Source organism: Pelodiscus sinensis, chromosome 11 (assembly GCF_052426305.1).
Source record: "Pelodiscus sinensis isolate ZL-2025 chromosome 11, ASM5242630v1, whole genome shotgun sequence".
Taxonomy (NCBI): domain Eukaryota; kingdom Metazoa; phylum Chordata; order Testudines; family Trionychidae; genus Pelodiscus; species Pelodiscus sinensis.
In genome coordinates this window covers 47,650,521-47,664,895 of record NC_143062.1, presented here as the reverse complement: position 1 = coordinate 47,664,895, position 14,375 = coordinate 47,650,521, and the positions used below count along the sequence as shown (strand labels likewise).

General features: G+C 40.5%; 1 protein-coding gene across 14 annotated transcripts in view; it reads left to right on the top strand.

The window, feature by feature from the left end:
* ATXN7 (ataxin 7) overlaps positions 1-14,375 on the top strand; it is a 179,769-nt gene that overhangs the window by 101,505 nt on the left and 63,889 nt on the right. For 13 of the 14 annotated variants that reach the window (XM_089781274.1, XM_075938494.2, XM_089781267.1 and 10 more), the window contains one exon: positions 7,112-7,216. The exons of the other annotated variant lie outside the window; for it this stretch is intronic. In XM_089781274.1, coding sequence (XP_089637400.1) covers positions 7,114-7,216 — 103 coding nt within the window. In that variant the 5' untranslated portion in view covers positions 7,112-7,113. The remainder of the gene's footprint in view (positions 1-7,111; positions 7,217-14,375) is intronic. 14 annotated transcript variants of the gene reach the window in all.

Here is a 14,375-nt window from a genome sequence, read left to right as displayed (position 1 = left end):
AAGTTTTGAAGGCTACTTTAATCCAGGTCTCCTACCAGACCTCTGAGACGGGCTTATGTTGGAGGCACTCTTCCAACCACGTAGGATAGGGACTACCTCTTGTTATATTTTTGTCCAGTGCCTAGCCCGATGGAGTCCTGAGCTTGTTTGTGATTTCTAGGCAATATTGAAATTCAAATAGTAATAAACTAATGCTAAGGATTTCACTTTACATATTTTAAGAATAATTTTGATAGTCATTACTGTGATTTTCCCCCCACCTTGGATAGCTTGCATTAGCCCCATTCAGGACTAACGGGTGGAGGAGACCATAGCAGGACTTGGGACCCGGCAATTTAAAAGGGCCTGGATTGCCGCCACTACCACAGCAGTAGCTGTGGGGCCTTTAATTCCTCCTGGAGTCCCGCACAGTGTGGTTTGGAGAGCACTAATGGCTGGCTGGGGGAGGCGTAGCATGGTCCGGATGGTGCTGAGGGCTGGCTTCCCTTCACCCTGCCCCTTCTGCCTGGGGCCTCACCCACCCCTCACCCTGCCACCACACGGACTGGCGAAGTCTGTGGCCAGTCCTGGTTCCATTCTTCAGTTTTTCCATCCATACACAACAAGTAAAATACATTTGTTGGCCCCAATATAAATGAAGATGAAGTGCTAGACAGCATGGCAAAGCACTTGGATTTGTGACACGAACACTCCAAAAGGCTCTTAAAAGCTAAATTAGATGATACCCTGTTATCTAAGTAGTTGAGTGGTAATGATGTGAGTTGAAAGTGGAGTTCGTCGATTTGTATGAGCTGCCAAGACCTGTGTGTGCACCTCCCTTGAGGTCAGTATACAGTGAATGCCTTTTTTTTTTTTTTAAGGTTTACCTAGTTTTACTTTGTATTCAAATTATTCTCTCCTGAATTTGCTCTCTTTTTCACTCAATTTATTTAATAGCTCTTTGGAACTGTTTTCCTAGAATTTTCAAAATTAGAATTGTAAGTATTTGAGCTACAGAATATTTCTACTTTTCAAAAAAGTTCTTGGTGTAAGGTTTATCTAAATGTATATCTTGTTGTGTGGTTTTTAAATACAGAATTTTGGATTTAGCCTGCTGTTGCAAAAGAGAATCTGCCAGGATCTAATTCTCAGACCACCTGCTGTATTCATTTCATGTAGCACAGTGCTTCCACCCTACCTCGGTTCTCTGTTCTTGTGAGCAGTGGGGGCATTGAAATTCACGCCAACTTTGGTCGTTACGTGCTGGAAATTCTGCTCAGAGTGGGTATGTTTCCATACCCGTTTTTCTCGAAAGAATGAACAGATGGAGCAGAAGGAAGGTGTTTGTGTGACATCAAAAAGAAGTACACACACCATGTTTGCGGTTCTCTGGTCACCTTGCAGAGAAGTGAGTGTTCTGTCAATAGTATCCCACACTGAGGAAGTTAATATGTTAAGAATAAGAAGAACAATTGAAATACAACATATTTTTCTACTTTGATGGTGTTACCGGTCTAGTGGATGGGTGGAAGCCGTAGATATGACATATCTTAATTTTAGGAAGGCTTCCAACACAATCCCACATTAAATTCTCCTAACCAAACTAGGGAAATGCAATCTAGATCAAACTACTGGAAGGTAGGTGCCCAGATGGAGACTACTCAAAGGGCAGTTATCAATGGTTCATTATCAAACTGGGAGAGCATATCTATTGGAGCACTGTAGGGGCCATTTACCATCAGTAATTTGAATAATGGAGTGAAGAACATGCTCTGAAAATGTGCAGACTACACCAGCTGCTGAAAACGGCTCTGGGAGTTGTAGTGAATCACAAATGGAATATGAGCCGCCAATGTGATGCATTTGCAAAAAAGGCTGATATCCCTCTGGGTGGTGTTGACAGGAGTGTTGTGTATAAGACACAGGAAGTAACTCTCTTGCTCTACTGTGCACTGGGGAGGCCTCCACTGGAGTGTCATGTCCAGTGCTGGGCGCCACACTTCAGGAAATGAACAACTGGGCAGTCCAGAGGATAGCACCAAAACGATATAAGGTTTAGAAACTTGGCATATGAGGAAAGGTAAAAAGGTTAAGACTTGAGAGGAGACCTGATAAGTTCTGCACATATGGTAAGGGTTGTTATGAAGAGAACAGGGGTTGATAGTTCTCTGTGCCTGCTGGTGGAAGGACAAGAAGTAGCGTGCTTGGTCTGCAGCAAGAGAGGTTTACCCTAGACATTAGGAAAAGCTCTAATTGCAAAGGAAGTTACGTCCTGCAGTAGGCTTCCCAGGAGAGTTTTGGAATCCCCATTATTGGAGATTAAGAAGAGGCTAAACAAACACCTGTCGGGGATGGTCTGGGTTTATATGCTCCTCTCTCAGTGCCGGGGGTTGGACTTGGTGGCTTCTTGAGCCAAGTTTACATTTCTGCGAGTCTATAAATGTTACTCAGACTGGGTATTGAGTCTCTCTTAATTTGGGTAAATAGTTAATTCACACTGAGCACGTTGCATCTGCGGTGAAGTCCCATAGATGCCATTTTAAGCCCTGGATTTGATTGTCAGAGCACTTCATGAATGGGCGACCCCAGCTACATTAAAGACTGAAAATCAATTGTCGATCCTTCGAGGCAGTTGTATTCCTGTGGGACAGCACTGTCCTATATTCCAATATGATATGTAGGAGAGCTGAGGACAGAGCACTTTTGGCTAACAGGATCCAGCTCTGGAAGAAATTGGCAGAGTTGATTACACAATACAATATACATACAATATGAAGGGGACTAATTTGGCTACAACTACTCAAGAGAGAGATCTTGGAGTCACCGTGGATAGTTTTCTGAAAACATCCACTCAGTGTGCAGTGGCAGTCAAAAAAGCAAATAGAATGTTGGGAATCATTAAAAAAGGGGATAGAGAATAAGACAGAACATATCTTTCTGCTTCTATATAAAACCATGGTATGCCCACTTCTTGAATACTGCATGCAGATGTCGTCGCCTCACCTCAAAAAAGATATATTGGCGTTGGAAAAGGTTCAGAAAAGGGCAACACAAATTATTAGGGGTTTGGAATGGGTCCCATATGAAGAGAGATTAAAAAGACTAGGACTTTTCAGCTTAGAAAAGAGGAGATGGCGGGGGGGGGGGAGGGGGCAGGATATGATAGAGGTCTATAAAATGATGACTGGTGTGGAAAAAGTGAATAAGGAAAAGTTATTTACTTGTTCCCACAATATAAGAACTAGGGGTCACCAAATGAAATTAAAAGGCGACAGGTTTAAAACAAAAGGAAGTTTTTCTTCACGCAGCGCAGTCAACCTGTGGAACTCTTTGCCAGAGGAGGTGGTGAAGGCTAGGACTTTAACAGGGTTCAAAAAAGAGCTAGATAGATTCATGGAGGTTTGGTTGATCAATGGCTATTAGCCAGGATGGGTAGGAATGGTGTCCCTAGCCTCTGTCTGGAAATGAGTGACAGAGGAGGGATCACATGAGGATTACCTGTTGTGTTCCCTCCCTTGGGGGCATCTGGTATTGGCCGCTGTCAGCAGACAGGATACTGGGCTAGATGGACCATTTGTCTGACCCGGTATGGCCGTCCTTATGTTCTTTTATGAATCTAGAGTCTGTCTTTAGGAAATGCTGCAAAACCTTTCTCCTCAAAAAAGTCTTGATGCCAGAGCAAGAATAAAACTCACAGCATTGGTCTTTCCAGATACCCACCCTCCAACCTTAAAAAAAATTAAAAAAATAAAATTAACATTTTTAAGAAGAGTTTTGCCCCAAAACAGAAGAGCCAGGGCTTCCATGAAGTTCACTAGAGCACCCTGCTATTGGAAGGCACTGAGGTATTATATTGAAGGGCAGCAACATAAAATCCTAAACTAGATGATTATGGAGTAGATCAGGAGTCTGACGTACACACTTCTGAAAATCTGTCCTGTGCTTTTATTCTCGCCGGATGATAAAACTAATTTATTCCGAATGTTCCTTTTATGTATGTATTCCTTCCATATGTTCTGAAAAAGGAACGCCCATATTATGTGGAAACTGCTCTGGAATTTCAGACTTAGGCAGGAATACTGTTTTATCTACATGAAAATTTCTGGCGAACCTTGAACCATTCAGATAATTCACCCGTACTTTGAAACTATACCTTGATATATCGTACATATTCATAAAAGGTTATTATATTTAGAATGTCGGTTGCTCAAACTACTAGCATCAAGAAGTCCTTTCTCTCTTGCCAATTAAGTGGGAATAGGCAATATTCCCCCATATTGGCAACCATTCTTTAGCATTCTGTTTGAAATGAGGGGTAGCCTACAATGTAATCAAATCTCTCTTTGTTCCCTCCCATGTGTTACTTGGGTTCTGTGGAGCACACCTGTAAGTCTGATTTCCAAGGACCCCATCATAAGCCCTGGTGTGGGGTAGTGATGCTAATGTTTAGTTTTTTACACAATTAACTGATATGCTTCCTCCTTCCCTCCCTGCATTTAAACATGGAACCACTGAAAAAATTCAGCGCTTACACATTTAGGGTATATATAGACTACAAGCCTCTTTCGAAAGAGATCATCTAGACAGCCACAAGAGTTTCGAAAAAGCGATACACTTTTTTGAAAGAGAGCACACAGGCAATCTGGACGCTCTTTTGAAAAAGCCCTGTCTGCATTCAAGAACGCCTTTTTTCGAAAGAGCTCTTTTGAAAGAAGGCGTTCTTCCTGGTAAAAGTAGGTTTACTGATCTAAAAAAAAAAAGCTGTGTTCTTTCGATTTAATTTCAAAAGAACGCGATGGCAGTCTAGATGCAGGTGAAGCTTCTTTTTTTTTTTTTTTTTTTTAAAAGGCCACTTTTTCGAAAAAAATCTCCGTAGTCTTAGACACACACTTACAGAAATAAAGGTTTGCTAACGTCACTAGTGTGGGGGATGTTAGGGGGCTGGAAGAAGTATCAGGAGTAGAAGCCATATCACTTAGCACTGAAGCCCACAAGGCAGTCCCATGCTGACACTTAACCAGCCTTGCGAGCTGCCCATCTTCCACCACGTGTCTCTTTGGCCCCACGAGTAGCCCAGTAGCAAGGAGGCACCCAGGTGGCTTAAAAGCATGTCATGCTTAGTCCCCTCCACCGAGGCTGAGAGTTGAGTGCCATGTCTGAGGCACATCCCCGAATCTCACCGTATGGCTTTCTTCTGCTTGTGCCGTTACTTTCATGAAGCAATTTAATATTTCTTGGGATAGCCATATTGGCAAGTAGCTGTTCATTAAGCTAGCCCATCCCCTGGTTTTTAGGTATTTGCTTGTGCTTTGCCCAGTTCACAGTAATTTTAAATGTCCTCTTCTTATGTTTCATCATATATTTCTCGAATGACATCTCCTAAATTGTTTATGTACAAGCTTGACTTTGTATTTACTCAAATTATAAAATGGCTGATCCTGATCATGTATCAAATTACGGTCGTGCTCTTAATATCTTTTAATGTAATTTCAATTTCTATATAAGTAGCTATGATTTAGATAGGCCCTTAAAATATAAATATACGAGAGAAAATTAAAACAATTGAATGTAGATGTGATCTATCACCTTCATATTCAATCCATATTTGATTTAGCCCCATCTGTGTAAACAAATTATTTCAATGGCAGCCATTTTATGGGGTGTTTGTTTTATATAATTTTAATCTAAAATTCAGATAAACATTTTAAAAAGTTAAAGGTTGTTTTTTTTTAAAGGCAGAAAATATGCTTGCATTTGAAAGTATCATATTTTATTACAAATGTAGGGCCTAATTCTAGCAGATGATCTGTGGAGAGCCCTGTTGAAAGTGTGTTTCTAAATGAATGCAAGGATCTGCACATGTAGATCATCTTGCAAGGTCGTGGCCATATTCATTTCCACAGGAAAGGGCTACATGTTATGAACACAATTTTAAATATTTACATTATTCAAATGTCTTTAATTTCCAGAATGTATTATGCCTGTAAAATATATGAAATCTCTTTCGTAATCCTGAGACATGTTCATGTTTAAAAACTGTAACATTATAGTCAGTGCTAAATTAATAATTGTGTTACATTTAATTATATGTTAATATTTGCATAGAAATGGACACATTTTATTTTAGTGTTCTTTAAGGTAAAAAGCAACTTTTAACAATTGAAATTAGTAACAATTTTTTTAATGTTACTTTTGCATTAGGCCATGTATCTTTGGGAGACTGTATTTATATACTTAGCTATATTTTGGGGTTGGGGTTGTTGTGAGTTTTGTGAGGTTTTTTTCTTTTTGAACCACTGGCAAGTGTTTAAACATTAAGCAATTCTCTGAAGGGACTGGTTTTCATAAAAGTATTGGCGAAACTAATTTTACTTGAAATGACTGAAAGTATGTGTGCTTATCATTGAAATACATATACGCACTGACATACTGTTATCTCTTTCTCCCTCTTATATGCCTGTTACATAGATCTCTGGTACCAGATGGCTGGAATATAATGCACTGTTAAACAAATAAGACCATTAGACACATAATACTGCTTGGTAAATGACTGTGCATTTAAAATGGTTAGAAAATTATAAATGGAAAACAGCCTTCAAGTTAGTTTATTTGAAGAAAGTGTAATAGAACTTAAACTGCTTTCTGAATACATAAAGCATATCTTACATTGTAGTCATCACAATATAATGATTTTTGTAATCTATTTGCATCTGGTATGAAATAGTTACTCCTAGATCAGATTGCTGGTAGAGGTCTATAAGCAACAGTCAATTTTATTTTATAAAAACAACAAAGAGTCTGGTGACACTTTAAAGATATTTATTAGGATATTAATGCTTAAGCTTTAGTGAGCTACACCTCACTTCAGATGCTGGAGAGAAAAAGAAAGACAAAAGGGGGAGGGGAGAAAACCGAGATGGGATACTTACCTTGGATGGAAAATATGTGGTGTGTGTAATATTTCAACACTAACCTAACAATGGTAGTTAACATTCTTTTTTCTCACTTTCAGAATGCATTGAAATGTGCTATAAACGATAGTTCAGTGATAGCATCATATGGCCTTCTAACACCATTGTTTTTCAGTAATTGTAAGCAGCTGAGAGATATGCCCTTTGTCTTTTTGTTTTAGATATGCCAATATTTGGTCTTTGCCCGGCTCATGATGATTTCTATTTGGTGATGTGTAACCACTGTAATCAGGTCGTAAAACCACAGGCATTTCAATCACATTATGGTAAGTGCTTAACCATTTTTAATAATTAAGGGTGAGGTTAAATCAGGATTAAGCCTGGCAATTTTTGATTATCCCTCTTCGTGATCTTTAAAGCTGATGGTGCACGCAGCAATCTAATGTAAATGCAGTATAAAACAGTAGCCCGTGTTCATCGCAGAATGTTTTGCTTTTTTAAACATAAGGTTCATGAATGCAAAAGGATGGTCCTTGTTGATATTAGTGAAGTGTTAGAATGTTCCCCCTTAAATACTGCATCAGCGTTGTCCACTTTTGAAATGGTGTATGTGTGTATGTTTCTTAATATGTGAAGACTATTTTTAAATGCCATACAGTTGCATTTGAGCTAAAACTAAACTCTGCTATAGAGTAGACATTGTGCACGTGAAAGACCTGTACTTATTTATGTTGAAAAGCAGTAATTGTTGTTAGTTTTAATAGTCAGATGAAGTTTTTGTGTTTAAACTATGCTCAGGTGTCTGGGGAACATCAACTAACACAGTATTTGTACAGGACTAAGACTATCTCAAGTGCTCTACAGTTCAAGTATTCCATAGTTTTATATATAAAATAGTCAATGGGTGGGGGGAAGTGGGGGGGGGGGGGAAGACCTTCCTGGTCTAACCTGCTCTTAAAAATCTCCAATGACAGGGATTCCACAAGCTCCCTGGGCAAATCATTCCAGTGTTTAATCAGCCTTACAAGAAGATTTTTTTTTCCCCTAATGTCCAACTTACACTGTCCTTTTTGCAGTGTAAGTCCATTGCTGCTTTGGTTTATCATCAGAGGTTAAGAAGAAAACCCGTTTTCCTTCTCCTTCTAAGAACCTTTTAAGTACTTGAAAATTATCATCATGTCTCGCCCTCAATCTTCCCTTCTCCAGACTAAACAAATGCAATTTTAAAAGTCTTCCCTCATAGTTCATGTGTTCCAGACCTTAAATCATTTTTACTGCTCTTTTCCAGTTTGTCCACATTTTTCCTGAAATGTAGGCACCTAGAACTGGGCACTGTACTCCGGTGGAAACCTTAATTAGAAAAAATACTGTGTGTGTGTTGTTCACAACAAGCCTTCTAATACATCCCAGAATTATGTTGGCTTTTTTAGCAACATCGTTACATTGTTTTGACTCCTCTTCTGCTTGGGATCCACTAGGACAACCCCCAGATCCTTTCCCTAGATAGTCATTTTCCATTTAGTATGTGTCCAAGATTGTTTCTTCCGAAGTGGAGCAGTTCACATTTGTACTTGTGCCACAATTATAGATATGGGTGACAGCTGCATATCTGTGAGTCTGTATGTATGCTGCGGAAGCCCCCATCATCTAGACCCATAGTGTCCAATCAGTTCTGAACTAGCCAAATTATTCTGAAAATGTAAATAATTTTGTGTTCCAGCTAGCCACACTCAACCAGCCACATGGCCACATATGGCTAGTGGCTAGCATGTTGGACATCACGGATCTAGACAAGCCATTGGTGATCTCTGTCCAGTTCCTCACAGAAAGATCTCTCCATCATAGAAACCATTGTCATATTTGTTAGCATGACAACTGTGTTGGCCAGCTCAGTGCACAGTTCAAGAATTATGTGGGCCTAGAAACTGACTTGCCTGTCTCACCCTTACCAAGTGAAGGTATTAGTTGGGTGGTGTATGGAAGCTTACCCTACCAGTGGCACCATAGAGCTTGTTCTGGGACTAAAAAGTTGATTTGTTTGCAAGCTTGATAATTCAGAATCTTATATTCACCTAAAAAGAGAAGGGTTTGCTGTGGAGCAGAGTTGTGGAAAAAATGTGTGGTGTTTTTGTGGGGGTTTTTTTACGTTTTAAAAATGATTTTTTTCTGATGTTATCCTTTTTAAAAAATAATTGTCACTTTTTTATGTATACGGAATGCATGTAACATGTATCTAAAATGGGTTTGATACTAGAAATATTAGCCTGTCATTTAAATCTGTAAATGAGAACTAGATACTTTAACAATAACACTAACATCACTACCTTTTCCATTTATGTTAATGTCTGACAGGCCTATGACGAACAATACAGTTGTCTACATTGTGTACTTGTAGCCATGTTGGTCCCAGGATATTAGAGAGACAAGGTGGGCAAGATAGTATCTTCTTTTGGACCAGTTTCTGGTAAGAGAGACAGCAATAGTTGGTCCAAAAAAAATATTTCCTTAGGTACCTTGTCTCTCTAATGCAACTGTCTAGAAATTGAGAGAGGGAAATAGATGGAGCCATTAGTGGTGGAGGAAATGGATTGGGTGGAGTTGTAAACTATTCCAAGAGTTTGGATTGTTAAGTAATTTCAGGAAGGTACACTGGACATGTAATGGTGTGGTTCTGTATGCAGCTGGCTAGCTAATCTTTTAGCTGTTTCCTGTCTTCAGTTTATTTGGAGGTTTTCTTGTTTTAACCATAACGAATGTGGAAGCTGCTCATCAATACGACAAGTATGAAATGTACTTCGCTGACTCCACATGCCTAAAGTGCAGAAATGATTGAAGTAATGAAAACATAACATTTTATAAAGTAAAATGCAAACATTGGCAAATTCTATTAAGAAACTAAATAAAGGATTTGTGCACGTATTTAAAAGGGATGAAAATAGTTTTCTTTAGATTTTTTTAAAGAATTTTTTTCTACTGAATGAAATCTATAATTAGTGGTTTTATTTCAGGATTTTTTGTAATGTGTCCCCAGGTTTGGGAAAAATCCCAAGTGCATTGAAGGTCCTACCTTTTATAAATTTTCCGGTGTTTTTGTTGTTGCTTTAGAATATTGTTAGAGAGTTGGTCTCTTAAAATACTGTACAGCTTTTGGTGCTGTGTATTGCTTGTATTTGGTATTCTTTGAAGCTTGTCATGGTGGGCTTTTTAGTTTCCACAGTAGAATATACTTTTTCAAAATGTCACTTTTGTCAGAGGAAGGGTAAATAAACTACTCATAGAACTTAATAAGCTAATTTCTTCCAAAGCCTGTTGGTAATAAACTGCAAGACAAGCTAATCAGAAAGGGTTTTTTAATTCATATGTTAAAATCTTCTAGGCCACATATAGTTAGATAAATTGAAATATAATTTTTACTCAGAATATACCATGTTTAATATCTTAGTAAAATATTATAAATACACACAGGGACCGATTTAAAATTTGACTTGTGTCCAATTTGTATTTGTCTGTATTTGGGGCTGTTCTTTGTTCTGCGGTAGAAAAGATATTTATTGTATTACTAAACTAAAATTTACTTTTCTTGGGGCAGTAAAATACATAAAATACTTTAATAATTGTAATTTGTCAGTTATGACTGGGGTTTGTTATAGAAGACATATAATCATTAAAATTCTACTGCACATGCAATTTCATATTTGATTTGGATACTACAGGTTGAACCTCTCTAGTCTGGCACTCTCTGGTCCAGCAACATCTGTGGTGCGGCATGATTTTTTTGTTAGCTGGATGTCCACTTATGATTGCTGTGTCGAAGTTTCCCTCAGTCCCATAAAGTTTGTTTACAGTCACCAGTCCTGGCTCTCAGTGTTCTGTGCTGTTATTTAGCTCTAACTTACCCCCTGAATGTTTTCTAAGAGCCCAGTAAGCAGTGGTAGTCTTGTGTCATGCTTCTAGACAATACTGACCTCCCATGGTTTGTCAAATTCTCTGGTTCGGCATTGGTCAGGTGCTGACGGGGCCGGACTAGAGAGGTTCAACCTGCACCTTGTTGTTGTTTAGTTTAAAGTAGCTCTAGTCGAGTGAAGAAATGTATTTGTTTCTGTTAGTGATAATTAGTTTTAAGTCCTGGGTAGGAAAAAAATATCATGGGCTGTACAGTGAACTTTGAACAATTTCTTTATGTAGCCTTGGGTAGATTGCTTATGTTGTGCGTTGTCTTCAACGCTTTTAATATATGATGGTGAGCATATGTCAAAAACACATTGCTCAGTCAGAAGAGACTTTGCGCGGAGGGATAGCTCAGTGGTTTGAGCATTGGCCTGCTAAACCCAGGGTTGTGAGTTCAATCCTTGAGGGGGCTATTTAGGGATCTGGGGCAAATCTGTCAGGGATGGTACTTGGTCATGCTGTGAGGGCAGGGGACTGGACTCGATGACCTCTCAAGGTACCTTCCAGCTTTGTGAGATACATGTATCTCCATTTTAAAAAAAAAAATCCTTATTTTTTGTCTTGTCAGAGAATAAACTCCGTTGACGCTGAGGTGACTTTTCCTTTTCCTGTAATAGCAGTCTGTGCAGAGACTTACTCTATTTAGGGCATGTCTACACTAGGAAATTATTTTGAAATAATATGTCCTGAAATAATAATTTAGAAATAGCGTGCCCACAACACAGGGAAGCCTCAAAATTAGTCCAAGTCAAGCTCTGTTAATATGTACGCACTACCTTGACTTAAAGCCCCAGAAAGCACTGAGGAGAAATTAGTTTTAATGACTCTGGGGAGTAGTTATTTCAAAATGGCGGCACCACTGCTTCTGTTTTGAAATGAGCATTATTCCTCATGAAAAACAGGAGTTGTTACTTTGAAATGACAGGTTTGGTAGTGTGGATGCTTTGTTAATGTGGTGTGTGAACACCTCCTCTTTGTAGCTCTCCTCTCTGTGGGCTTTGTCTTGCATTCCTTCTTTCCTCACAGTCCCATCCCTAGCTGATCTTTCAAAGAATCATAGAACTGGAAGAGACCTCAGAAGGTCATCAAGTCCAGCCCCCTGCTCTAGGCTGGACCAATTCCAACTAAATCAAGCCGGCCAGGGCTGTGTCAAGCCGAGACTTAAACACCTCTAGGGATGGAGACTCCACTACTTCCCTAGGTAACTCATTCCAGTGCTTCACCACCCTCCTAGTGAAATAGTTTTTCCTAATATCCAACCTGGACCTCTCCCACCGCAACTTGAGACCATTGCTCCTTGTTCTGCCATCTGTCACTACTGAGAACAGCCTCTCTCCATCCTCTTTGGAACCTCCCTTCAAGAAGTTGAAGGCTGCTATCAAATCCCCCCTCACTCTTTGCTTCTGCAGACTAAACAGACCCAAGTCCCTCAGCCTCTCCTCATAAGTCATATGCTCCAGCCCCCTAATCATTTTGGTTGCCCTCCGCTGGACCCTCTCCAATGCGTCCACATCCTTTTTGTAGTGGGGGACCCAGAACTGGACACAGTATTCCAGATGCCGGCTCACCAAAGCCGAATAAAGGGGAATGATGACATCTCTGGATCTGCTGGCAATGCTCCTCTTAATGCAACCTAATATGCCATTAGCCTTCTTGGCTACAAGGGCTCACTGTTGACTCATATCTAGCTTCTCATCCACTGTAACCCCCAGGTCCTTTTCTGCAGAACTACTACTTAACTGGTTGGTCCCCAGCTTGTAACTATGCTTGGGATTCTTCCGTCCCAAGTGCAGGACTCTACACTTGTCCTTGTTGAACCTCATCATATTTCTAGTGGCCCAATCCTCTAATTTGTCTAAGTCATTCTGTACCCTATCTCTACCCTTAAGCGTATCTACCTCTCCCCCCAGCTTAGTGTCATCCGCAAACTTGCTGAGGGTGCAATCTATCCCCTCATCCAGATCATTAATAAAGATATTGAACAAAACCGGTCCTAGAACCAAACCTTGGGGCACTCCGCTAGAAACCGACCACCATCCTGACATCGAGCCATTGATCACTACCCGCTGGGCCCGGCCTTCTAGCCATCTTTCTATCCATCATACAGTCCATTTATCCAATCCACAATCCCTTAACTTGCTGGCAAGAATATTGTGGGAGACCGTATCAAAAGCCTTGCTAAAGTCAAGGTATGTAACATCCACTGACTTCCCCATGTCCACCGAGCCAGTTACCTCATCATAGAAGCTAATCAGATTGGTCAGGCACGACTTGCCCTTTGTGAATCCATGCTGACTATTCCTAATCACTTTCCTCTCATCCAAGTGCCTCAATATGGATTCCTTAAGGATCCCTTCCATGATTTTTCCAGGAACCGAGGTAAGACTGACAGGCCTATAGTTCCCTGGATCATCCTTCTTCCCTTTTTTGAAGATGGGCACTACATTTGCCTTTTTCCAGTCATCCGGGATTTCTCCCGATCTCCACGACTTTTCAAAGATAATAGCCAAAGGCTCCACAATGACATTTGCCAACTCCCTCAGTACCCTCGGATGCACTAAGTCCAGACTCATGGATTTATGTACGTTTAGCTTTTCTAAATAGTTCCTAACCTGTTCTTTACCCACCACGGGCTGTCCATCTTCATCCCATCTTGCGTCACTTGGCGCAGAAGTCCAGGAGCCGACCTTGTCCGTGAATACAGAGGCAAAGAAAGCATTGAGTACTTCAGCTTTCCCCACATCATTTGTCACTAGGTTACCTCCTTCATCCATTAGGGGCCGCACACCCTCTCTGATCACCTTCTTCTTGTTAACATGCCTGTAGAAACCTTTCTTGTTATCCTTCACATCCTTAGCCAGTCGCAATTCCATTTGCGCTTTCGCCTTCCTACTAACCCCCCGGCATTCTCGAGCCATACCTTTAAACTCCTCCCTGGTCATTTGTCCAAGTTTCCACTCTTTGTAAGCTTCCTTTTTGTGCTTAAGTTCACCAAGGATTTCCCCTGTAAGCCAGTCCGGTCTCCTACCATGTTTGCCTCTCTTGCTACGCGTCGGGATGGTTTCTTTCTGTGCCTTCAATAAGGCTTCTTTAAAATACTGCCAGCTGTCCTGGACTCCTTTCCCCTTCATGTTAACATCCCAGGGGATTCTGCCCATCAGATCTTGGAGGGAGTCAGAAACTGCTTTTTTGAAGTCCAAGGTGTGTATTTTACTACTCTCTTTTCTTCCTTTGGTCAGGATCCTGAAATCTACCATCTCGTGATCACTGCTTCCCAGGTTGTCACCCACCTCCACTTCCCCTATTAGTTCCTCCCTGTTTGTGAGCAGAAGGTCAAGCTGCGCACGGCCTCTGCTCGGATCCTTCAGCACCTGTGTCAAGAAGTTATCCCCAACATTCTCCAAAAACTTCCTGGATTGCCTGTGTACTGCCGTATAGGTTTCCCAGCAGATGTCAGGGTGATTAAAGTCCCCCACGAGAACCAGGGCCTGCGTGGTTTCACACAGCTCTCGTGGTTTCAGGGGACAACTCTAAACG